General features: G+C 32.8%; 1 protein-coding gene and 1 long non-coding RNA gene across 9 annotated transcripts; one reads left to right on the top strand and one right to left on the bottom strand.

Annotated features, from left to right (window-relative positions):
* Positions 1 to 477: 477 nt before the first annotated feature.
* LOC143257564 (uncharacterized) lies at positions 478 to 26861 on the bottom strand. Of its 8 annotated transcripts, none has more exons than XR_013031932.1 (5): positions 25302 to 25578; positions 15543 to 15594; positions 14952 to 15099; positions 13938 to 14005; positions 489 to 9949 (listed from the first exon to the last, which is right to left on the bottom strand). It is a non-coding gene; the product is annotated as an uncharacterized LOC143257564 (long non-coding RNA). The 8 variants fall into 8 exon arrangements; XR_013031934.1 differs by lacking the exon at positions 13938 to 14005 and adding an exon at positions 26823 to 26861 and having other exon boundaries at positions 491 to 9949; positions 25302 to 25454; XR_013031935.1 differs by lacking the exons at positions 13938 to 14005; positions 15543 to 15594 and adding exons at positions 24881 to 25061; positions 26823 to 26861 and having other exon boundaries at positions 491 to 9949; positions 25302 to 25454.
* Positions 21157 to 21912, top strand: LOC143257563 (uncharacterized). The gene has a single exon (XM_076516436.1). The coding sequence runs from the start codon at positions 21448 to 21450 to the stop codon at positions 21898 to 21900; it is 453 nt and encodes a 150-aa protein (XP_076372551.1). The 5' UTR covers positions 21157 to 21447; the 3' UTR covers positions 21901 to 21912.
* Positions 26862 to 26999: the final 138 nt, after the last annotated feature.

Genomic DNA, 26999 nt, shown 5'->3' on the forward strand with positions numbered 1-26999 from the left:
CTTTCAATTCTTATCTGGCCCAGTACAATTTTAACACTGTAACACTCGTGTGTACTTGAAGTAGTAAAAGTTTTATTGTTGTTTTAGAAAATTTATGATGGGGAAATTTTAGGTACATTAATCTTTATCAGTGTAACACATCAATAAAGTAATACATTCTATCCAAAGTTGAACAAACAATATTATGTTTACAATGGCATATTGAATGGCTTATGAAGTTTGCTAAAGTTCCTGTTTATTTGAACAAATTTTAGTATTTCCTAATTTTAAACATAGGTTTGCCTTATATCTTTATATTATTTTGTCCCTTATGTATGTTTATGTATAACTGAGTTAGTCCTATGGAACAGACACGTTAAAACATCTTTCTTTGTTAGTCTTTAAAATATTGAGTTGCAGTGTTGTTGTTGTTTTTTAGTTGTTATAGTCTTTTTGTAGCTCCCACCCCTTGTTAAAAGTTTGCATTTTCTTCCATAAACTAACTGTTCCACCATATTTTGAGTTTCAATAATCTTTTAAACATTGTATTAAAAACTGTTTAGTTTTTATCATCACCAATCTACTCAATATCAGTAGGAAATTTTTCTTCAAAAGTTTGTATTTACTGATTGAATGTAACAATGTAAAAGGCATTAGCTATTGTAAAAAATTCACAAACAAATATAATTTCAGATATTTTATATTTCATGTAAACAAAACAATTGAACAAAATACTTTGCTTGTCTAAAATTACTTTTATAAAGTAAGAAATGTATATAACATTATCTCATATGCTACCTTTGTGTAACTTCTGGTGTCTAGTTTTCTTCAGGTTTTAACCTGCTGAAAAAAACAACAAACAGTATGGCCTTCAATATTGCCAGCTCTACGTGCAAAATCATGGACATCTTGTTAAAAATGTCTTGTGAATAAAGAGAAGATTTCTGCAATTGTTATGTAAAATCTGAAAAGTTCAAGTAAAAATATATATTAGAATCTAGTAGCTAACTTAACCACACCAAGAAATCTCAAAAGACAAATTAATATTCCAGTAACTTACGAGTGTGATACAGTTTCACCTGTGAATTTACAATCAGTTTGTAATAAACTTTTGAACAGTCTTACTGATGAGTCTCTGCAGTGCAAAAGCATTACTAATGTTAACCCATATAAATCTAAGGAAAACACTGAAGTGAAAAGGTAGATAAAGTTCAGTTTTTTTTCTCATTTCAAACAGGTGACTGTTTTAAAGTAAATCAGATGAAAACAAATATTCAACACATATAATGTTGTTGGAAAACAACATTAAAAAATGTGTTTTTAAATTATAAACACAGACAAGATGATAGGGGAAGTGTATATTCTTCAAAATTGAAGCAAGTGACTATCTATGATAGATGAGAGTAGACTTACTTTTGTAGTTTTCCTGTTTGAAGCACATGAAAACAAATGAAGGAAGGGAAAATAGTGTGTTCTACTTGTAAGGTATAGAGAGTTAGAATATAGGTATTCTAACACTGATTTCTTCCCAACCTGAGTGAAAGTGTCTATGTGTAAAAACAAACAAGGTTAGAAGATGAATATTTTGTAACTTTTTATGATTTGATAAGTGACTGATGTAAAGAGAAAAGGTAGTTGTGTATTTTTGTTTCTGTGTAAACTTTATGACTGATTTGAAACAAACGAGGGAAGAAGGAAAAGACAGCATATTTAATTTTAACTTAAAGCATGGGACTGTTTAAATACAAGGGTGGTTGTGAAATAGTTTGTGAATAATATTTAGTATTTCAGTTGTAAGCTTTATTAGTCATTACCTTGGTACTTCACTCCTGATGGCAAAATGGGGTGTTTTAAAATTTATCTAGCAATATTACACCTATTGCAATAAAGTTGTGGGATTCCTTACTTGTCGTAAAGGTAGCTAATTAATAAAAAAAATTTTCTGTAAGAACAATGCTGTTTACTTGGATTCAGTCCAACTGAAATTGTGACGTATCACTTGTCTACAGTTGTTAATTTCAATATATATAAGTGAGTGATGTAATTTGGTGTCTACCAGCTGACTGCTGCACACATTCAATATGGTGGCAGTGTTAAAAGAAAGTGCAGTGATGTTTACAGACTTTGACACAGCACTTTTACAATAAATTTTAGTGCAGAGAAATGTGTCATCATTGCAATTGTTTTTCATATCAAATTAATTAATTCTGAACATTATATAAAATATAAAGTAAAAAGAGTTGCCATTGAAGACTTGGAATGTATAACACTCTTAAATCAATGTTTTATAAAACTGTTGATTTGGCTGCTTTTATCAAAGGAGTAATCCAAACGTAGAATGTAAGTTAACAAAATAAATTATATGTTGGATCAATAAAACATTTTGGTTTAAGGATTTTGATAATGGAAAGCGACAGATATGCTAAAAATTGGTGTATGATTAGATTGTAAATCTAAGTGTATAATAATAGGTAACAGTGATAACTTTAAAATTATTCAGTTTAATCCATGTAAAATATGTTTAGTCATTATAAGTGATATATTTTGAACGTAATACTTAACTGACTACTTATTACTGGATATATGTTTAGTTGTGATCTATGCAGGTAACATGATTTTATCAGAAGTTAATTATTATGTTACATTATTACTTCACAAGTTACTAATAAACAGAGAATAGGGATAGTTATGAAACTATTCATACTGCTTTATTTAATACTTTGAACATAAACATTAGACATGAAAGATCAAACTATGAGAAGCAGTGTGTGTACTGTTTCTTGACATGTGGATACTAAACAACTGTAGATGCAGCACCTTTCAAAAGTGTAAATTGTAACATATGGGGACGATTCAACTGTAATAACCTTCAAGACACTATACAAAACTTGTGTTCATGTCTGTTCATGCTCATATATACAAGTAAAAAAATGTTTACATTTTACTATTTAACTAAAGTTGCCAGTTTTATTCACTTTGTGTATGTGATGCTTCCAAAACATAATCTACAAACTAAGTTATGCCATTTCACTATCATTATAGAAATGGTAATGAAAGAAAGCTTTACAAAGCTGTTTATATATTTTTTTTTTATCTCAAATTTGCATTTTGCTCAAACTTTACATTTTTACTGTAAGGTATATAAAAATATTTGGAACAGAATTTGTTAATTACTTTCACAGTGCAATTGCTCTATTTCTTTAAACAGATTCAAAATTGCTGCTGTAGTATTTTAATTTTTCTTGTTGATATAACCTCATGAGATGTTTATTGCATATAAATATAGCCATGCAAGATTTTGACTTTTTTTTTTTTTTACATCACCATCATTGGACACGATAATTGGACAAAACAGAAAATACAAGATCAAAATAATGTTCTAATTGCATAAAGCAAGAGCAATAATGAAATTAACCAATACTGTTATTGATTTTTTTCACATTATGGTTTTTACAGTAGGGACATTATTTATTGGAACAGGTACAAATTTCAAGCACTGGTGTGATGATTCTCAAATACAAAAGTTCTTGTAGTAAAGATGATTTTAATATACTTGTAAACTCATAGTATTGATTACCTAGGAGTGGTGGCAATGGGGAAAAGGAAATAATATTAAAAATATGAACTTTGTTAGACAAACATTTCACTCATTGAGTTGTTTGTTACATTATTTTATCAAAACTATTGCTGTAAAACAGAATAAATATACAGGAAGTTAAAATCATACACTATTACTGAAAATGCTGAACTAACTATATTCCTGCAAGTCACAACCTGATATAATGTATTAACTCACTAAGATTCATAACTTCTATGTATGTTTTCTCAGATTATTAACACTTAGTGAAGTAACTGCCCTGGATACTTTGTTGTCAGTTAACTATTAATCATCATACCACTAACAGCTAGAAAATGGTGAGTATCAAGGACTCCCATGTTCATCTAGAAGAATTCAAGGAATGAAAGCAAGGTGGGAAGTCTAGAGAAGTATATTGCTCTAAAAAACTCTATTTTTAAACCAAGTTTAACACTAGGGTTTAAGATAGGCAAGAAGAATGGACAGGAATACCTTGCCTGCTTCACTCATGACTGGGTACAGTCTGGATTTGCAAAAACATCTTAAGCAATGTGGAACAATACTTGGCCAGGATGGCCCTACACTTTACAGGTTTTAGTTAAGTATACCCTGGCAGGAAACACCACTGAGCACGACCCTTGCTAGCATACTTTAGGGCTTTGTAAAAGGAGGACATTAATAAAAAAAGACTTATCTGCTCAGAGATGGTATGCTAATGGGAAAAATAGTGAATAATTGGCAGTCTTTTGCTTGCTGAGGAAGAAATGGCAGGATGAAGGAGATGGTGTGCAACAAAAGTGGAAAGGGTCATCCACATGCCAGCAATACAATCTCCTCCAACAAACAATGCAAGTGCATAGCCAATGAATATAATGGGAAGACATCTGGAAATGTTGACAGAAAATTCCATCCAATGAAGAATACATTAAATGGCTAAACTTTGGGGTCTCTTCAATGAGGGTAACAGGTAAAAGATTCCAAAGATGGAAGAGATGAGATTGAGAATCACAAAAGGAAGAAGTGAGAGTCAAATTGCAATGGACCACTTGAAAGGAACAGGAAACATTTGGAACCTAAATGAAAATAAAGCTGAGAAATGAAAGAAAGAGTTATAAGAGTGAAACTACCATCACCCTCATGTGCTCAAGATGTTTTATGGAGAAAAGCATGACCATGATAAAAAAGGATACAGGAATGATGGAATAGAATGCAAGAATCCATGGCATATACATCAGAACGATGATGGTCACAAGTAAGGAGGAGGAGGAAATAAATTTTGAGGAAAAACTGGTAAGGAACAGGAAGACTAAGTAAGAGCATGGAGAACACAGGTCCCAGTGAGATAAACTAGAAAGATGGGGAGAGCTATGCAGGTGAAAGAGCATATAAGGGTCTAATGGGAAAACATTAACAGAAAAAGAAAAACTGAAAAGTAGCCATGAGAGCAGTCTGGTAGTAAACATTAGCTGAAAAAGAAAAGCCCTTATAAAAAATCAATGTGAAAAACACGGATGTGGAACAGAAGGATTGATCTGAAGAACAGATCATTGGCAGTAAATGCAGAATTTCTGCTGATAAGCTTCTAAAGAGGATGATCAAACAGAATGAAATAGTGAGAATGCTAAACATGAAGAATCTTGACTGTGTAATATTCCATGTGTAAGCCAGAGTGATGACATGACTAGATGGAAGGGATAATTACAATGCTAAAGAAGGGAACAGTTGAGTGGAAGAGATAGAGAAATAGGTCAGAGAACTTAACAAAGCAAACTCATGATTAAGTTTACCAGTAGGGCACCACCAGAAGAACCTAACATGAAGTGTTCTGAATGAGGAAGAGAATGCAAGGGAGGACACAAATAGAGAGTAAGCAAAAGAATGAACCAGTTCTAACTATGCACATGCATTACTAATGCTAACAGGTGCAGAACAGGCCTAAATAGGGGAGCTTGGAATTGTCATAAGTGGCAAAAGCATCAATGTGAGGAGCGCACAGACAAGAACAAAGCCATAGAAAAACACAAGATTTTAGGAACCACTCCGGGAGATAGGATCCCATGAGAAGTTCCATTGATTATGTAGAGTTCACTATAAAAGATGCATGTTAGCACAACTTAGGAAGCTCAATTTTCTCCCACAGAGATAAATATTTTTTGTACAGAAACAGAAGGAGAGGATAGAACTGTGAAAACTAAACACTCCATGGCCCACAAATGCAGTGTAGAAGGCTACACTCTGCCAAGGTGTAAAGAACATACTAAAATGAATAGGATACTGCACCAATAGAAGAAAATAAAAGTATGTGTGTTCACCAAGAACCCCTCAGGGGGAACAGTGAATTGTCACCAAAAAGACATTAATGAAGGATTGATAATGTAAAATAGTAGTAAAGGTAAGACAAAGATAAGAAAACTGAACTTGAAAAAGACAAATGAAATACAATGGATCAGTACCTCAAACTTTAAGAAGAGACTCTGAGTTTGGGAGTTCAAGAAGAGAACTTCAGCTTTATTGTAAGCTAAAGCATATGGTCAACCAGTTGAGGAGGACAAGACATACCAGCACCAGAGTGTGAAGTAATAATAATAATAAAAAAAATTAGTATGGATGTGGATAATGAGGAGAAAAATTGATATGAAATTGGCAAAAAGAGTTTAGTTTGTTTGGAATTGTATGCAAAGCTGCATGAGAACTATCTGCACTATTCGTCTTTAACTTAGCAGTGGAAAACTCGGGATAAGGCAGCTACGTCATCACCATCACATTATAATGCCCGTAAGGCTGAAAGAGCAAGCATGCTTGATGGAATGGAGATTTGAAATAATGACTCTAAGAGTGTAAGTCAAGCACCCTAACCACCTGACCATCCTGTGCTTTGGCAAAAACAAAAAATAACATGCGAAACAAAAGTAAAGAAAGGATATAAAATGTTTATCCTGGAAGAATTGTTTACTAAAACTCATCTTCTCAGGGACAAGAACTATATGAGATATGTTCATGTCAATAACTTAAATAGGCCCAAGCTACATGATAGAGTCTACTGCAACATTCATTCAGTCTGCTGACCAAGAACCAACTGATGCTATTGTAGTAGTCTGTCTAGATCTAAAAAAGTTGTGATATCAGCACTAGACAGTATTTAAGTGATTGTGTCAGTGTAATTCATGTTGTGGGAAATAAGAGCAACAAAGTCTACAAAGGAACAATTGTTTGAAACAAAAAAAAAATATTTTGACAGTGGTTGGTTTTATAGATCCTTCAGCAAAATGTTGATATTGAGAAATTTGAGCGAGCAAAAAGACACATCTCAATGAATGAATGCAAAATTCAGAAGTGATGATTGAACAATGAGTATAGAGGGAGCCAGCTGCACTAGGAAGCAGTGTTACAATCCTATTAGTAGAGGGTTGTTGCATGCAACAACACAACAATATTGCATAGATATATGTGAGAGTAGATGGAAGCCTCAAAGCTAACACTGAGCAAAACGTTTTGAGTATAAAGGGCAGCATTATATCTGGAAGCTAGACATGAGGGGAGGTTACATATCAGAAACTTTCTTATCCCCCATTTCTTGTTAAAAAATCCTCATTATGTTCCTGTATTTCATATTTAAAGTGTTTTTTTTCTGTATAAATTACTAAGCAAAAAATAACATGAGCTTAATTCCTTTTTAGTCTAGGAAGGTGAATAGTTCCAGTTCACCATATTATTTTTAGTGCATATACTGTGTTCAACATGCAGTTAAAATATCATATATTGTATTCTTTTTTGTTCACTAGTCATATATTGTCAAAGGCAATTTGCCATGTTCTTGGTGTTGCTAAACTATCTCACAGAAGATACCACTGGAAAAATTGTTTACTTTTACACTAATAAATTTTTAGTGATATAAATCATATAGCAGTTTAGAAATACCTGAAGGTTGTATCTTTTCTATTTTTTTTACTTCTGAGATAACTGATAAGGACAACAAGTACACATTGAAGAACTTTTCTAAACTTGCATTATGTATCTTTAATCATTTTTAAATTCTATAATTTCTTAATCAACAGCTCATCATTATTTTTTCAACTTCCTTATATTGTTACTACCATGTTGTTTATATCTCATTCTGTTCTTGTGTATTTTTTTCTCATGCAATGTTTCATTTGAAAACATCCTGTAGTAGTTTGTCAATAACCAAAAGGCTTGTTGTAGGCTTTAAATAGAACATTTGGTTGAAATGATTTGCTAAGGAAAGGAAAATAAAACCAAATTTTGTTAAACATTCATGCTACATTAGTGTCTTTTTAATTTTTGTCCCAAACTTTAGAACTTCCAGGCTGATGAATGAAAACAATATTCATAAGAATCTCTGGATATAGTACAAAATTACATATTTCATGGAAATTATTGCAGTCAGTAAGGATTTACAAGTTCCTATTTTCTGTATCATGATTACTACACTTTTGAATTTAAACACATAAATAAGTTTTTAAGATAATGGAAAATAAACAGAGATAAATAGCAGTTTATTTGAGTTATACCATTGTTAAGGCTGTAGATGTGCTATATGACTAGTGTTGTTAAAACTGTCTTGAAATATCAAGTAAACCAAGTAACAACAATTAGCTACACATCACATCTATCAGAAAATGCAGATACACTGTTCTTGGCTTTCTTTAGGAAAACCTGGTACAGGTAGGTGGCTGAGGTACTCATCTTGTAATGTGAGGGTTGTAGGTTGGAACCTTGTCACATCAAAACATGCTTGCCCTTTCAACTGTGGAGGCATTATAATGGCACAATTAATCCACCTATTAATTGGTAAAAGAGTAGCCCAAGAGTTGGCAGTTAGTGGGGATGACTAGCTGTCTTCCCTCTTGTCTTATAGTGCTAAATTGGTGACCCTCGTGTAGCTTTGCATAACATTCAAAATAAACAAATTCTTTAGGAAATCATCTGTAAGTTCTTAGGAGAGACATGGTTTTTATGCCATATACACCTTTCTTATTTTTCAATTAGCTATGCATCATGTCCATTAGGAAATTCAGCTCTGCTGTTTAGTTATGGAATGAGAAGATATAGCACAAACAGAAGTGGAAATCTTACTGTGGTTTAGTTCAACAAATTTGAATCTAGTGTCACATTAATACATCTTCAAATGACACTCATGTAAAATATTATACACACAACTGGACCACACTTTGTACTGATGCAGGATAATTTGTTATTATGCTGTCAGGAATATTTAGAAACAAAAAAACACCACACATGGTTAAAAATATAGATACAAATTCCATAGACATACTTGAATGTTGTTTGCCAACATAACCAAGTGTAACTAACAATATACTAACAAAACCATGAAAAACTTATTTCAAATCCTACAGACCACCTTCAGCTCATCCTTGACTGCTGTGAGTCAATATAACCAACTGTAACAATATATTGTCAACATAACCATAAACAAGTCTGGTTTCAAATCCCATAGATTACATTTAAGCACATCTTTGGATGCTCTATGTCAACTTTAATGAAAAATATGTTGTTAACGTAACTGTAAACAAGTTCCATAAACAGACTTTGAAACATTTCTGGCACTACGGGCTTCAATGCTAACAAAAGCTAATAATATATATGTAAAAACGGCTCATTTGGGTTGAGAAAATATTTTACATAGAAGAGCGAACAACGTTTTGACCTTCTTCTGTCATCAACCCAAATGAGCCATTTTTGCATATATATTTCTCTACAAGTGGGTTTTCTCGACATCACTGATTAAATGCTAATAATATATTGCCAATGTTACCAATTTATTAACTATACTCAGTGAAGAAACTATACTTCTTGTTCCCATGTTAATTTGTTTAAAGAATAATAAAAATTCCTCTCTGGAATGATTAGTGAATTATCTGTTTTTCTGAATTCTTTAACAACAAGCTTTAATTTAGGATAAAGGTAGTTAAGTCTGCCACAGTAAACGTTTTCTTAATATTTGTTGATTACTTTAATTTTCTCTAAGTCATAACTTAATGCTTTTCAACCAGGAATACAGAAAACACAGTATTATACTCTTTGAAACTCTTAAAACATTATCACAATACAATTTGTGCAAAAATTACCAATCTCTAGGAAATATTTTGATTAACAAGAAGATTTAAAAAATAATTTTAAACATATAAACTGCATAACAATAATTCACAAAAATACATAACATTTAATTTTGTAATTAATGATGAGTCTCTATCACTTAAACATGACACACAGTACAGTGGCAAGAAGGAACAATTCTTCAACTTATTTTCAGGTAAATCAAACCAAACTGTTCTTGAAGTGTTCCTGAAGAACTAGTTAATAGTTTGTACGACATACAAGTGGTTGGTTGGATCTTTAGGATAAAAGGAAATGCTAAAAAGAAAACGTATCAAAACATAACTCAAGATTTTTATATGAATTACTTACATTTTCATATAATTTCAACCATTTGTTAACAGTAAACTTCAAATATCATATCATTAGTACTTGAATCTATATATCATTCATATATCCCTTTGTTTCAAACTAATACATACATCTCACATACCATTTCTCTGCTAACAGATCCACATTTTTTTTTTAATTTAAATCTCTAACATACTTGGTCAATATAGCTATAACCTTCCTTTCAACAAAAAAAAACTTTTTTTATATATTTTTAAAAGACAATTTAGCACTATAATGAAATGTCTATAGTCAGTGTAGTAGTGAAAAATATTCATTGTTTATATGCATTTATCTTTTATTCACAATAATCAAGAATCACAGATCACTTACTTCCATGTAAGATAACAACCACATGTTCTAAAATTATAAACGTTTTCTTATAGCCAAGCCACATTGGGCTATCTGCTTAAAATTATACATTCTCAAATACTATGCACTAAGAGAACAACCAAACCTTGATAATGATGTATATACATATATATTTCCAAGTATTAGTTGCAGTGTGCAAGGATTACATTGCATTTAGAATTCTTCAGTTACAGCTGTTCAACAACTCTAAACACAGACAAAATAAACATGAAGACTCACAGTAGTAGCATCAAGTTAACAAAGACATAATATAAAGTTCATACTAAAATAAACCTCTACACTTACTAAAGAGTTCTTTAAAAGATTTATTTAGTTATGTCAAATTAGATTTGTATTCATTACATGCATATAAAAGTATACATATTTAAATACTTTAAAATTTGGAAAGAAACAAAAGAGTGTATGGATATCTACGTACACATAATTTATAACAGAAACATTAGATTAAAAAATACGTTTCAAGCTGCATAACCTTTTACTTACCCGGATAAAAACTGGCAATATTATTTTCTTTTCAGTAAAATGACCAAAATCATCTTAAAATCATCTACTGCTAGACAGATGAATACACAAAACTATTTCTTTTGTACAACTTTGAAGTCAAAAATCTTCAAGTTTTTTTAGAGGTGAAAAGAAAAAATGGGATGATAGATTTTTATACTACTTGATTTCAAATAAACTAGTCTGTGATACTCTGTTTTCTTATATATTGATGACAGTTGGAAACTGAAGTAATAAAAGTTTATACAACCATGATTAACTTTAGATTTATTTTATTTGTTCACAAAAGACGGAGTGTAATTAACTCTATAATAAGTCTAAATAAATATCTATAAACAGGAACCAAGTAATGACAATTCTGTTTATTCAGATATGTTTTATAAACAAGACAAAGATTATAACTGCCTGATGTTATTGTTGAACATCAAGGGCATTTGGAAACTAAGTAATGACATTTCAGATACTGTCATTTAGTCATGATTAGATCTGTTTTATGAAACAGGTAAATGTATTTTATTAAAATTAATACTTGCTTTTAAATATAATCAGTCCATAATTTAAAACACTAAAGGTAATTTTTAAACCTTTAATCAAATGACTCTAAATCTAAAAATAATGCCCCAGACTTTTGCATGTGAAAGAAGCTATACATTTCCTTTTAACATAATGTCTTATTCATACTATTGTTTTCATAGTTTTCAGCACGAGCTAACACTGGCCTCTAACTAGGAACTACTGTCATTAAAACTGATTTATAATATGAAACATTAATATCCTACTGACCTTTAACCTGAAACCATGAATATCCTATAGATATTATGACTGATCTATTAGCTGAAATTACTGATATACTATTCTCAATACAACTGACCTCTGACTTTAAACTCTTGTTATCCTAATGACTTTACAATTGAATTAACCTGAAACAACTAATATTCTAGAGACTTTACAAATGAACAAACCAAAAACTAATGGTATTCTAATGACATTACAATTAACCTAACCAAAAACTATTGATATTTTACCAATATTGTAACTAGCACCTAATCTGAAACTACTAATATGCTACTGACATTACAACTAATCTTTGGCCAGAAACTAATGATATCATGACTGATCTCTTTAACCTGAAACTTGAAATATTACCAACTTCATGATTAATCTTTAATTTGAAACTAGTGTTAATCTGTAATTATACACATTTTAACTGGCCTTTTTTCTGAAAATACTGATATTCTATGAATAGCAAGAGTGACCTTTGACCAAGAAGTAATGTTTTCATACTCACAGTGCATTTAGGTTGGGGAGTGAATTAAGTATATTATAAGTTAATGAAAAATATATTTCTTTAAATTTATATATATACCAAAAGCATTTAATAAAAAATACTGTTTTATACAGCACTCTGTAACATGAAACCTAAGTACCTTTATTGAAAGATTCACCTAATGAGGCAGCACAGTGGATTTAGGTAGAAAATTCATAGCTTGTTATTAAAACTACTTGTAGAAAAACAATACACAAAAGTCAAATTATCTCAATATTCTGGTGTTTCTGAAAGACATCATTCTGGTGTCTGAGTAGAGCAATCACAAAAACATAAACTTTTAAAATTAAACACTAAAGTGTCTGTATTAACACAACATTTCATTCAGTTCTGCTGAAGGACACTAAGCCAATAATTAAAATGTAATTAACACAGAGTGTCACCACACACTTTTCTACATCTTGACTAAAACAGTTACAAATGTTAGCATTTAGTAAATTCAAAAATAAAATTACCTGAGAGTATTTCTTACCAAGTTAGTTGGTGACCACTTGCTTTATTTGTTTGTGAATTTTGAACACAGCTAATCAAAGGCTACCTGTGCTAGACATCTCTAAGTTAGAGGTAGTAAATTAGAGAGATGGTAGCTTTTGTTTGAAATTAAACACAAAGTAACACTTTGGGCTGTCTGTGCTCTGCCAACCACAGGTATCAAATCTCAGATTCTAGCATTTTAAGTTCACAGATATACCACTGTGCCAATGGGAAGCGAGAAAGCAGATAGTCAATACAGCCCACTGACAACTCTTGAGCTACATTTTTATCAATAAATAATGGGATTGACCATCACATTATAATACCCCCATTGTTGAAAGAATGAACATGTCTGATGACAGAAATTTGAATCATAAGAAGGCAAGTCAAGTACTCAATATAGATTTGTAATACCAACATTTTTGAGATTTTATGAGAATATCCTCAATATTGTTTTGTATTGCCAACATTTCTGGTATTTTAAGAGAATATCTTCAGTACTGTTTTGTGCTGTCAACATTTCTGAGGTTTTAAAGGACATCCTCAATATTGTTTTACATTGCAAACATTTCTGAAATTTATTAACCAATAAATACTTGTCAGAAACATTTTCGAAAGCAAATTGACAGGTAAAGATGGAAACTGCTGTTCAATTTGATGCAGATAAAATCAGTTTCTTTCGAGATTCACTGACCAGCAAGTAAATGGAGGTAACTGGCTGTAGGATCCACCCATTTAACTTTCACAAATGCAAAACATGTCAAAAAATAATATTATGAATGGAGTGGTACGAATGGTCTACGATTAACTTTCTTGCAACAGGCTCAGTCAAACTGACAAGCCTGTGACTCCTAACTGATCTTTACTTTCCATTCTATGATTTTCTGTACCTTCACAAAATATCATAAATTTTCAATAACCATTAAAAATCTTTTGTAGACAAAATTTTTTGACCATGGGAATAAAGTTTGAACTGAAAGCTCAAAAGACAATTTTCTGAATGGAAAATAACACAATATTGCATTTTATTGTATTTTTTTGGTAATAAATAGCACAGTGTAAAATGTCATTAAGAACAACCAGCAATTTGTTAAAGAGACGATGTGGCAGGTGGGCATGGCAAGAAAATTCTGATTTTATAGTTTATGGCTCTGTAACCAAATAACATAGAAGGCTATAAAAACTATGCTTTGTCTGACTAATAATAATATTATAATACATAATTTATGTTAAATTACTTACTTCTCAGAAGGACTGCATACTTGCACAATACCATGAAATGCTTACACGACCAGCATGGTTCCCTCATTCTGCAACAACAAATGTGACACTACAATCTTCATTGAGATGGTGCCACTCTGGTTATTGGTAAACACATGAAACACATTTTGGAGGAGTACTAACACAGACTAAATCATTTACACATCACTTTCTATGTCAATGACTACCTCATTTACAAGACCAAATATAAGTTTTGGGAGTATCTTGAAGCCAGAAGCTTCACACAGTTAAAGATATTAAAGATGCAACTGTCTGGGAAGTAGTCAGCATACCAGATGAAACGTGCATTCTTGAAGTGAACCAATACACTCTGTATGCTGGAGGAGTTGCATGTTGAACACTTACTGTGATTGATCATGCATCATGATATAGTGGCACCATGTAACAACTGTAGTATTTCGAATACCACGGTTCCCTTACCCTGTGCAATTTTACCTTACTATGCTATACCATTTTGGAGATACAATTTGCTGAAGTGTATCTCAGAACATCTGGTATGGGTATTAACACGTTATTGATAAGCGGAAAACAACATTTCAACCTGGTTAACAGAGAGAGTTTGCAACTGACTTCTGCTGGACACTTGCCATAGAAACGAGAGTATAAACAAATACAGGATTGTAGGGGCGTTGCAGTTGGATGTTAGGTTATTAATTAGTACAGGAATAAAGGTATTCCTTTATATTGGTTCAATTATGGCTTTAATTCTTGTATAAGTAGGGCTTCATTAATTTTGCATTTGTTTACATGTAAACAAAAAAGCTCTACTCCCTTCTAGTCCCTAAAATTTTAAAGAGAATGTGCCTGTCCCTGGAGATAAAAAGATTTATATTGATTAATTGTATTTTTTATAATTAACGCCATAGAAGTGGAGAAGAAAATGGCATTAAATTTTTAAGCATAAAAATAACCTGTAAATTTGCTGTAGATTACTCAAAACCAAAGTTAGAAGCCAATATTAATAAAGGTACTTACCTCTTTCTGTATAGGTTTTATCTTGTTTTCTGAGAGCCTGTCTACTGTGTCTTCTGACATAAATCCAAAATTGACACATTTGAACCGCAGAAACAAGGAACAAATATTTTGAATTTATTTTTCTTTATATATCAGTAGGCTTTTCCATCTGGGAAAGAGACAAATGGAATTTCCAGAAATAAAGAACTGCCTTAGTTAGCTCTATCTTATAAGACAATGTAGATTAATCAAGCAGTCAAAGCAGGATAAAATTATATATAGAGAGTTTACAAAATTTACTTCCTTACAATGCAATGAAACTTTACAACACATCTTGACTGATGAAATTATTAAGTTTGTAATCAATGAAAATGAACTGGGAGCCAAACACACAGCAGAATATGTGAAGAGTGACCGTTCTAATGAGATTAAACATGGATATGCTGCTAATTGTATTATTTATCATAAAAGTTTTATGGATGTATACTGGCAGAAACTAAACCTATTTGAAAAGCTACAATATTATTGTGTCTTGCACTTATGTTTCAAAATATTTTGAGGAGAACTCTTTCCCTAAATGCTATTTACTTGTGCTATTTCTGGTTCCTTTACCTCAACTTCTGCAGCTTCCAGAATAATTGCATCTGTGGGTCCACAGTGTAAACTAGTTTTATGTAAAGTAATAAAAACATCACTTGTAAAAAACAACATCCAAAAACAGAACCTATATGTACATCTACAGGAATATGCAAATCACCATAAATATATCAAGGTTAGTCATGTCCACAGTTTCTTGGTATCACCTCGCCACTAACACAATGTAGTTGTTCATTATATTTGATAGATAACCTTCATAAAACCACTAATTATACAAATCTATGACAACGTTTTTGATTATGTTTGAAGGATAACCTTCATAAAGCCACTAATTATACAAATCTATAACAATGTTGTTCATTATGTTTGATAGATAATGACCTGCTGTGAAAGGGTTAAATTTTTTTTTATATTCTGATATTTCAAGGGTACAAACACAGTATGCTTGAAATGATATTTGATATGGTTGGAAGCAAAATAATTTAAATTTCATAACCAAAAACTCATTTCTTGTACTATTATACTGTAATATTATAATTTAACTGAAGTATAATGATGAAGAAAGTCTTAAAAGAATCAGGAGTGTAACTGTGGCAGAAGTTGTTCATAAATGTTTTTCTTTCTAGTAACATATCACTTAGCTCAGTTTTTATCACTTTGTTTACGTCTATGCCAATCTTTGATGAACTGATAGCTATACTGCTATTTACAGTTCAAAAGTACAGAAAAAAAAGATGTGTTTCAATCACTATCTTATGACTTTTTGAAGTTGAAATATTGGCAATTATATCACACCATGACAACCAAGTTGAGAAACAGTGTTTGGCTAAGTATCAATTAAACTATACTTGTGCCTATGTTTCAAGGTCAAATAGGTGCTCTTTCGTTCAAAACTATTATGATTTTCCTCCAAGGAATTTTTAAGTGCTGTACTTGGTCATTAAAAACTCGATAAATTCACAAATACTAATGAGACGTTATAAAATAAAAATGGTCACTAATATTAAGAGAAAAATTCAGAAGGTTTGAATACTTGACGTCAGTTCACAACAACTGAACGATGCAAACAGCTAGGTAAGAAACTTTCTCATAACTATTTTTTTTAAGTAAGTTACTTTAACGCTTGCACAATACAAACTAAATAATACTCTCATATTAAACTTAAAATTAACAGTCGTGTACATCTAACAGTAAAACAATCAGTGGTTGGAAGAGCAACTTCCTTGTTTCATATCTTACAGATTTCAAGTTATTGTAAAGAAACAGCAGTGTCTTAGAATTACTTGCAGCCACTATCAAGAAACATAATGTATTAAATTTCCTACACCTGGAGCGAGAAGTAGTTTGCTCCTTTATGTGAAACTATTTTAATATATCTTTTAAGCTGTGTAACCTCTCTGTTTTCCTCCTGTTGGCAGCAATAAGTATGCACTTATAATGCCAGAAGTGTAATTTCAACATCTGTAATGAGCACACCACAAACAGTCCATTATGTAGCTTTGTGTTTGACTACACTCAAACAGATTCTGACTGTTCACTTTTCAGTATGGAATTATTTTCTACATGTTCCTTTTTCAGTCTTCATGTTGATATAGCTTCTTACTCAAACTTGTTTGTGTTTGTACTTTATAGTCCTTTTTCCCATGTTGATTGTTGTTAATAAATATTAATTTTTCTACAGTAGTTTTATAACTTCTTTATTTTCATATTTGTACCTTCAGATATTTGAATGACTAATTACTATCGCTTAACAAAAGTGAAAAAGGCCTTGCGAGAACATGGCTGTTTTGTGTGAATGTTTTGAGAGGATTACACAAAAATCTTTCTCAAGCATGTCATCGATTGGACATAAGGTGGTTCTTGTTATGTCTTGGGTTCTCATAAAACACTTGTTATCGAGTAACAACAAAACTCAGACGTGCCGCAGCTTCCTGTACTTTATTTAGAATAGCCTCGCACATACAAAAATACTAAGTGCTGATTGGCTAATAATGTCACATACATAACATCTCCCCCTTTTTTTTTTTAACAATTAAGACGATTAACTATTGTTACATAAATTTGGATTTACATATCTTATAGTTATAACATCAAAAGACATAATAAACTATGTTGTATGTTGTTATTAATGTCTATTTTGGTAATATGATAAATGTATTTTTCTTTTAATACGATAAGTGTAAATACACAGAAAATTAAATTTTTCTTTAACATTAAAAACTGGGCCCTTTTTTTTTTTACTAACTACATAACACATTATATCAATCAGATATAACAACATAATAATATATAAAATGAAGTAAAAAAATTCTACCAAACTACTACACAAATACAAGAGTATTTTAACTCTTACAAATACAAAAGTATTCTTTCTTTTACAACTCTTATTCTCAAACATTGAGTATTACATTTTTCTTGTAACATTCTTGCTCATTTTAACAATTCACATAACAAAATCTCTTAGTTTTGTAGGAGCTTTAGAAATTCTACCTGTTCTTGTTACAATTTCACTCTTTTGAGCAGGAGCAATATTTTGCATTTGATTTTGATTTTTAGCACGTGTAATACTTTGTTTCAATTGTGGAGATTTACATATATGGCTAGCTCTGGGTGACCCTGATTGAGACATATTTTGTCTTGGGGGTGTTTTAGGGATATTTGGCACATTTTCTGGAACAGACTCTTTTGCAATCAAATCATCTTGTGATTTTCTTCTAAGATATCTCTGTCGAGCACTGTGATAGACATCATCTTCATTTGTTTGCAATAAATGTCTACGATTTCTACAAATCATCCTGCCTGCTGGTGTTTGTAATATGTAGCTTCGGGGTTTCTCAGCTTGCCCTAATAACTGAGCTGGCATCCACTTGTTTTCATGTCTGTATCTTACACATTTTTCAAGATCCAGTGGTGGCAGTGGTTTTGAATTCTGATCATATCTTGATTTATTTTTCTGTTTCTGAATGTCGATTTCTGACGTCACTTTATCACTGTTTATCACTTGTGGAATAAGCAACTTCTCATTTGTCGGTAACCTCGTTCTGGTTCTACGACTCATGCATCTTTGCACTGGTGATCCAATTTTTGCATCTTTTGGTGTATTTCGGTAGTCTAACAATACTAAATGCAGGTCTGATTTTTCTTTCAGAGATTTTATAACAAGTCTTTTCGCTGTCTGAACTGCATGTTCCGCCAGTCCATTTGCTTGTGGATATCGGGCACTGAATGTTTGGTGTTTAAATCCCCAGATCTGACTGAAATCTTTAAACTCTTTAGCATCATACTGTGGACCATTGTCCGAATACACAATCTGAGGTATGCCTTGCGTAGTGAAAAGTTTCTTCAACTTCTGAACTGTTTGTTCGGATGTGATCTCTTTTTCATATTCATTGATCTCCAAATATCCACTGTAATGATCAACTACTACTAAATAATGTGTTCCTTGGTTTTCAAATAAGTCTGTTGAAACACATTGCCATGGCAACGTTGGTGTAGGTGTGCTGATCATTGGTTCTTTTTGTTGTGCATTTCTCATTGTTTGACATGTGGTACATTTTGAGACAGTGTCTTCGATTTGTTTGTTCATTCCTTTCCAAAATAAAATGTCACGTGCAAGCTGCTTTGATCTCACAACTCCTTGATGGCTTTGATGTACGAGTTTCAGTATGTTTTGTCTCATTGACCTTGGTATCATGACTCTCTCTCCTTTGAATAATATACCATCATATACTGTCAGCTCTTCTCGGAAATCCTAATATGGCCTTGCTTCTGGTGGTACCTCGTCTCGATTTTCGGGCCATCCTTTCACAATCTGTTCTTTGAGAATTCGATATTCTGTATCATTTTCTGTCGCGATCTTTAGCTCTTGTTGCTTTTCTTCGGTGAATGCAGACAAACTTGCGACTTCAGTTGCGAAAACTTGACAATCTCGCATATCATCTACCAGGCCAGGATATTCATCTTTCACTGGAAATCTGCTCAATGCATCTGCGATAGGTATGTCTTTACCTGGTTTTCCGACTAACCTGATGTTGTAGGGCTGTAGTTTTAAAAGCATTTTCTGTAGTCGTAACGGAACTTGTCCCAATGGTTTGTCTTGAATACGGACCAATGGCAAATGATCTGTCTCCACTGTGATATCATTTCGGCCATATAACAAGTGATGAAATTTTCTGCAACCAAATACAACTGCTAATAGTTCTTTCTCTATTTGTGCATACGCTCTTTCTGTTTGTGTTAGTGTTTTAGATGCATAGACATCTGGTTGATTGTTTTGTAATATCACAACACCTAGTCCACCTTGTGATGCGTCACATGACAATGTCAACGGTTCATTAAGTGCATATCGTCAAAAATGTTATTCACATGATCATGCTCCTGAAATATTTCTTCCATCGCTCTTTGGTACAATTCAGGACTCGACTTAATTCCCATCGGCAAACGTAAAACGAAATACATATAACGACCCCACGGAGTGTTAAAAGCGGTAAATAACTGACTATTCTCATCGAGCTGTAGCTGATAGTATCCCATGTTCGCATCTAGGACAGTAAAATACTTGCTTCCATTAATACGGGTAAGTACATCCTCTAGTGTATTGATAGGGTGGTATTCTCTCAGTAGTGCTTTATTAAGAAACTTAGGATCAATGCAAATTCTCACCGAGTTTCCGTCTTTCTTGTGTACAACATGTAGTTGACTACACCACGGTGTCGGTATACCAACTGGTACTTTCGAAATGATCCCTTGTGACTCTAAAAAGTCTAACTGTACTTTGGTTCTGTCTCTCATCGCTACAGGAATCGGCCTAGCAGCCTGTGACACAGGGCCATCTTTGTAATCTGGGTCAATAGACAACGTACATTTTCCCGGTATTCTGCCTACTCTGTCTGTGGGAAATCTGTCTTTATACTGAAGCAAAATTTCACGAATACTCTGTAGCACTTTGTTTATATTAGGAAGCCGGGCTAGGAACTCGGAGTCTGACTGAGTCTGGGTTTTAGTACACTTATTTGATTTATCAATCGAAGGGGGCGTACTTGTGTTGATTCATGAGGGGGGCTTTGAACAGTGGGAATCTCGGGACCTGGAGGTAGCCTATGTTGTGAACTCCGATCATGCGAGTATTTGCCTTGTACATAAGTACAAATTGCATTTACTTTTTGTATTAACCCCAACTTAGTACTAGATTCACCTCCAAGAAGATTAGGTACATCACCATCAACAACTTCACAATCAATATCATAGATTTTGCTTTTGTGAATAACAGTAAATGTAGTTTTTCCAACAGGTGTGATCTTATGATTACCAAATGCTTTTATGGTTACCTGTGACTTAGAAAAGATAATGAACTATGAGGTGCCATGCGATCAAATGACTGTTTACTCAATATATTACACTCTGCCTGTGTGTCTATTTTCATACGCACTGCACCTTTACCCTGTTCATATGGGGTACTTATAACCCTCCAAGAATATATGAATGAGAACTGTTATGTATGTGACATTATTAGCCAATCAGTTCTTAGTATTTTTGTATGTGCGAGGCTATTCTAAATAAAGTACAGGAAGCTGCGGCACGTCTGAGTTTTGTTGTTACTCGATAACAAGTGTTTTATGAGAACCCAAGACATAACATGGTTGTCAGAAGTGGAAGTTTTATTTAAATTGTGCCTTAGAAGCGACACACAGTCAAGATAAATACAAACTTTACGTTCACAAACTGTAAATTGACATAATCGTGCCCCCCGCTAGTACAGCGGTATGTCTCCGGATTTACAACGCTAAAATCAGGGGTTCGATTCCCCTCGGTGGGCTGAGCAGATAGACTTTGTGGCTTTGCTAAAAGAAAAACACAAACACACAGACATAATCGTACGAGATACGATTCTCGCGGAAACACACGTGTTCTACCCAGAAAAATGGCGGAGGCAAGTTTCAAGCCACCTGTTTTTAATGACAAGACGAATGCTAGTGCGGCATGGAAGAATCTCAAACAAGATTTGCGGATTTTCTTCATGGCATCAGGGTTATCAGAGGCAACAGAAGAACGTAAAGTGTCTATATTGTTGTATACACTCGGGTCGAAATACACGACAGTTTTCGACAATTTTGGACAAACAGAAGCTCAACAGAAGAACTATAAACATGTAATCAGAGAATTCGACAACTATTTTCAGCCAACCAAGGTAACAAAGTTGTACATGAAAAAGTTTGAGGACCAAAAGCAGCAACCAGGTGAGACTGTGTCCCAGTATATCAGTGCACTTAGAGAGATAGCACAGAACTGTGAGTATGGTGATACTCTAGAACAACAGTTGTGTAAACAAATCAGCGTAGGCGTCAGTGATCGAGCATTAAGAGATAGACTGTAGTCAGAGGATCTGACACTGAAACAGATTACAGAGAAATGTCATCACCATGAACAGAAACTAGAATCACTGAAGGAAATCGAAGGATCCACAAGTACCGTAACAGATGTAAACTATGTACGTCGAGGTCGAGGTCAAAGCAGAGGTCGTAGTCGACACAGAAGTCAAGGTTCCAGAAACCAGCAAAGACGAGGCACACAGGTCTACAGAGGAGCCACGACACGGAGACCGCCACAGAGGAACTGTACTCGGTGTGGAAAACTACCACATCACAGTCAACAAAGATGCCCAGCATTAGAGAAAACTTGTAATTATTGTAAATTAAGAGGTCACTTTGCTGTCATGTGTAGAAATAAGAATAGAAATGTACATTTTGTAAACACATGTGATGATTATTTTCAAGATGTCAATGATTATGATGATTGTTATGAAATATGTAATGTAGATGAAAGTATGAATTCTTTGAATATTTACTCCATTGGTGTAAACAAACCTACCGAGTATTGGTCTGTCGTATTAAGTACCCCACTTCTGACACCATGTTATGTCTTGGGTTCTCATAAAACACTTGTTATCGAGAAACAACAAAACTCAGATGTGCCGCAGCTTCCTGTACTTTATTTAGAATAGCCTCGCACATACAAAAATACTAAGTGCTGATTGGCTAATAATGTCACGTACATAACAGTTCTCATTCATACATTCTTGGAGGGTTATTGAGCGAAACCAAGTTTTATCACAAATTTCAGGAGCATTTCATCTCGGAATTAGGTTTATTGTTTTGTGATAGATTCAGCTCTAAAGCAATTTCAAGTCTGTGATGGTCTCAAGGCTTAACAAAAATTTGACCAACTCCAAAGCCATATAAAACACAAAATGCTGTGATGCAATCTCATAATTCTCTGTTGGATAATAAAGCTTCCCAGGTTCAGTAACCATGGCCGCATCACAAAAACACGGCAATTTTCCTCAAGAAGATGTCTATAGCATCAAAGATGAATACTGTTTTTACTATGGCTTACTAGGTTACTGCATTTGTAATAACCTCTGTCAAAAAACAACAACAACAACAATATATATGTAAAAACGGCTGGTATGGGTAAACAAACATAATACATTACAAATTGTTTTTGCGAAGGGGGATGCCAACATGATTATTTTAGACAATTAGTACTTCTCTGTATAATTTATGATATTGATTGTAAGTGTAATAAATAATGATGAAAATGTTAACCCAAACATGACCTTTGTCCTGTCTTTCATTTAAAAAGCGCCGTAAAATAAACTTATCACTTCTGTTACGCTACTCAAAACTGGCCATTGTCAGTCACCTGATCATACAATATTTGAAACATTCGTCTAATACAAAGCAACAATATTTTGAAGCACAAGATAATTTGGCTTGGCATGGACAAGTGGTTAAGGCACTCGACTCGTAAAGTGAGGGTCGCGGGTTTGAATCCCCATAACTCCAAACCTGCTCGCCCTTTCAGCCATGGGGGCGTTATAATGGGATGGCCAATCCCAATTGGCGGTGGGTGGTGATGACCAGCTGCCTTCCCTCTAGTCTTACACTGCTAAATTAGGGACGGCTAGCGCAGATAGTCTTCCAGTAGCTTTGCGCGAAATGCAAAACAAACCAAGATAATAATGAACTCACATTTTAAAGTAGAATCGATCTTTCATTTTGAAAACTCATTTTAAGCCAACTGAAATACTACAACAGTATATTGAACACAGTAATAGTTTTACGCTAACTGAAATGTCTCGATAATACACAATGTTGAGTATCGCTATGTAATGAACTTACATAGATAGCAACAATGTTTTATTCTTGATAACTATAATTTTAAAACTTACCACTTAACTAAAAACAAAAAAGTTTATTATGCGTCTCTACACAATAACAGTTTTGTAAAGTGAACCATCTATTTTAAATAAATTATAAATACATAGATAGCGCCAGTGTATTATAATTTACTTTTGATAAACTTTTCCCATAAGCATTAATATTGTAAAGCCGTTGATAGCAACATTGTTTTTCTAATTAACTTTTACTTGAATAAAAGATTTCCATAAATATTAAATATATTGTAAAGGTTACATTTTTAGACATAAAAGAACTTTCATTTTGAAAATTTTATTCTAAGCAAACTGAATTACTTCGATGGTTTTTCAAATACGGTATGTAATAACTGTATACTGTCACAACAAACCTGTTCGCCCTTTTAACTGTGGGGGCGTTATATAGTGACTATCAATCCCACTATTCGTTGGTAAAAAAGTAGCTCAAGAGTTGGTGGTGGGTGGTGATGACCAGCTGCCTTCCCTCTGGTCTTACACTGCTAAAGTAGAGACGGCTAGCGCACACAGCTTTCGTGTAGCTTTGCGTGAAATTCAAAAACGAACAAACTGTATACTAAGTAATAGCAATAATTTAACTCTTATATACAAAACTACGTTTACTGACCTTTAAATTTCGCTAAAACAAATTAATATATATGGTATATATATGTTAAGTCATTATTAAACGTATTGAGTATAGACAGATATTTTACTCTAATTACAGCCTAAATTTATATATTTAGTGATCTTTAAAGTAAATATTAACCTTATGGGCAGTTTATTTTTAAATTTATGTAATGATTATAGTAACCAATTAATGACAGTATATTACAAACATTTTTATTAAGAATGTATGGTAGTACGTGACAAACATGTAATTGTGCATTTCTTATTACCCAAACTTTAATCACTTGGTTTATAATTTATGATCCTCGGACTATCTAGTCAGTTATTAACTCGTAATAATGCTATGGCTTTTTTGTCAAGTGTGTCATAAGCTTATATACTTTATCGGCGATTTTATTTCTTCGAATTGATGTGTTTTCGTCAAATTCTGCTCTACTTCTATATTACAACATAATCTATACTTATTTCACATACTTAAAAACCACTTAGACTTCTTTAATTCAAAACTAACCTTTATCATTCTTAACCCACTCTGTTGGTGATCTTAGTAAACTGTGCGTTAATTACAACTTTCTTTACGTTTCGTTTGATCACGTGTTGTAACAATAATTTCTTCTTACAATAACTGTCTTTATGCGGGTGAAAGTTTGACATCAGTTCGAGATCACAGGGTTGTTCATTTGTCTTGTGAACTTATAGCGTAAAATAGAGAAACAAACATTTATGATCAACCCAATTTAAACTACTTGCTTATATTTAATTTCCTGATAATGTTTCATGCTGTGTGAAAGTTCTGGTATATTAAAGTATAGTAATTATTAATTCGTTTATTTGTTATATGTAATTGTTAGGCGATTACTGGTTATAATATATGCGAGTTTTCAAAGTGAAACTCTAGGTGTCTAAAAAAAATAAAGTTATATTAGGCTTACCATACTCTCCCAGTTTGGCCGGGACAGTTGCGGTGTTCCGACCGGTTTACTAATTTGTTCCGGTCGATACTGAATTGTCTGGGAATGTCCCGGTTTTTGATGAGAAGGCAAAAGGATAAACGGAAAAAGGGAAAGTCTACATATAGTCCTGACCTGGTATTGACAAAAAATAATAAAGTTTTCATTTTATTAGTTATTAGGGTAGGGGGAATCATATTGCTGTAGTATGCAAATTTTCAAAGGTATTGTATCAGACGAAATTCACAGACAGCTGATACGGTACCTGTACAAGTGTAATGATTTATCAGTGGGCTGCTATTGGGGGATACGCGCGTAGCGTCAGCTGCAAAGCTTTCTTTACGCAAGTGTTTGTGCTTTGTGATTGGTTTATTAATTACAATATTTATTATATTAGTCATTTGGTTGCCATTCCATAAGCCTGTCTCCTACAACAGAAATATTTAAAGCATAATTTAAAGAACAGTACCAAACTTAATTTCATGCAGTAGATCAGTAATCATGGCGATGTCTAATGGAATCATATTGTAGCCAACACTACATGGTTGCAAATTTTATAGATATTGCAGATAGAACAGCCATCCTTGAGCTTATTTTAAGGAGTAGCAAGAATCAAGAAGGCATCAAATGGTAAAAATGATGGCAATTGTAGGCTTAACTGATACAAAAACTTTGTATTTTATTTTTTAAAATATTTAGTTTCAGATTAAAGTATGTGGCCAACCAGAGTTCAGAGTCAACACAGTAAATGATCACGGAAGTGTCAGAAATGGAGGAATGAAAGGTATATTACCACAATAAATTCATATTGTTAATTAACATGATTTTGACCTTGTAAGGTTTGCAGAATATCAATCTAAGAAAAAATGACCAGCTGCAGAATAACCATGACTGGCCTTACAGTGGGGCAGCAGAGAGTAGAAAGAAGAAATATATTTACATAAATATCCTATTGTAACAGTGTCTTATATTTGCATTGAATACATATGCATGCATCTAGTATTTTGAAAAGTTAAAATGGAAACTTGAGGAAATAATATCAACATTATGTCTCAAACCTAACAATTGTTTATGTTTTTTTGCAATTGCATTTTAACCTCAAGCCACCTATTTCATTTTTGAGTTTTTGGAGATACCTATATCCCCTCTTTTTTTTAAATTAACAATTGTTAACAATCTTGTTGAAAACCAATTTTACAGTAACATGTAAACTCTAGAGTAGCAATTGAAAAATTTAAAAATAGAGGCATGACTGTAATTCCAGAATTAAGAAGTACAGTCATGATCACCTATTAGGTCTTAAATTTAAAGGCTGTAATTCTGGTATGGTCATATTTTGGACTAAGTTATACAGGCAGTCAGGAATACAAAGAGTACAGTAAATTGGCTTATAATTCCTATTATGAAAAACATGAAAGCATACAAGTTATTTAAGAACAAAAAAAAAAAAAGTTGTGATGTTCAATTGATAGAAGTATAAGAAGACATCAATATGCCATTTACCTCTTTCATGTCCAGACATCTGGAGCTTGCACTGAAGGCAAAACTGCACAGTTGAAAATAAAATAAAGTTGCAGTTGTACTTCCACATATTAAAAATTAACTTTTTATTCAATAAACTTCAATTCTTGTTTGTTTGCTTTATTGTTAAGCAAAACCTATAAAATGGGATATATGTAT

This window comes from Tachypleus tridentatus, chromosome 7 (genome assembly GCF_004210375.1).
Source record: "Tachypleus tridentatus isolate NWPU-2018 chromosome 7, ASM421037v1, whole genome shotgun sequence".
Classification (NCBI taxonomy): Eukaryota; Metazoa; Arthropoda; class Merostomata; order Xiphosura; family Limulidae; genus Tachypleus; species Tachypleus tridentatus.

Bases quoted from the DNA above. Each gene is read 5' to 3' on its own strand.
- LOC143257563 (XM_076516436.1), top strand. From the start codon at position 21,448: ATGGCGGAGGCAAGTTTCAAGCCACCTGTTTTTAATGACAAGACGAAT.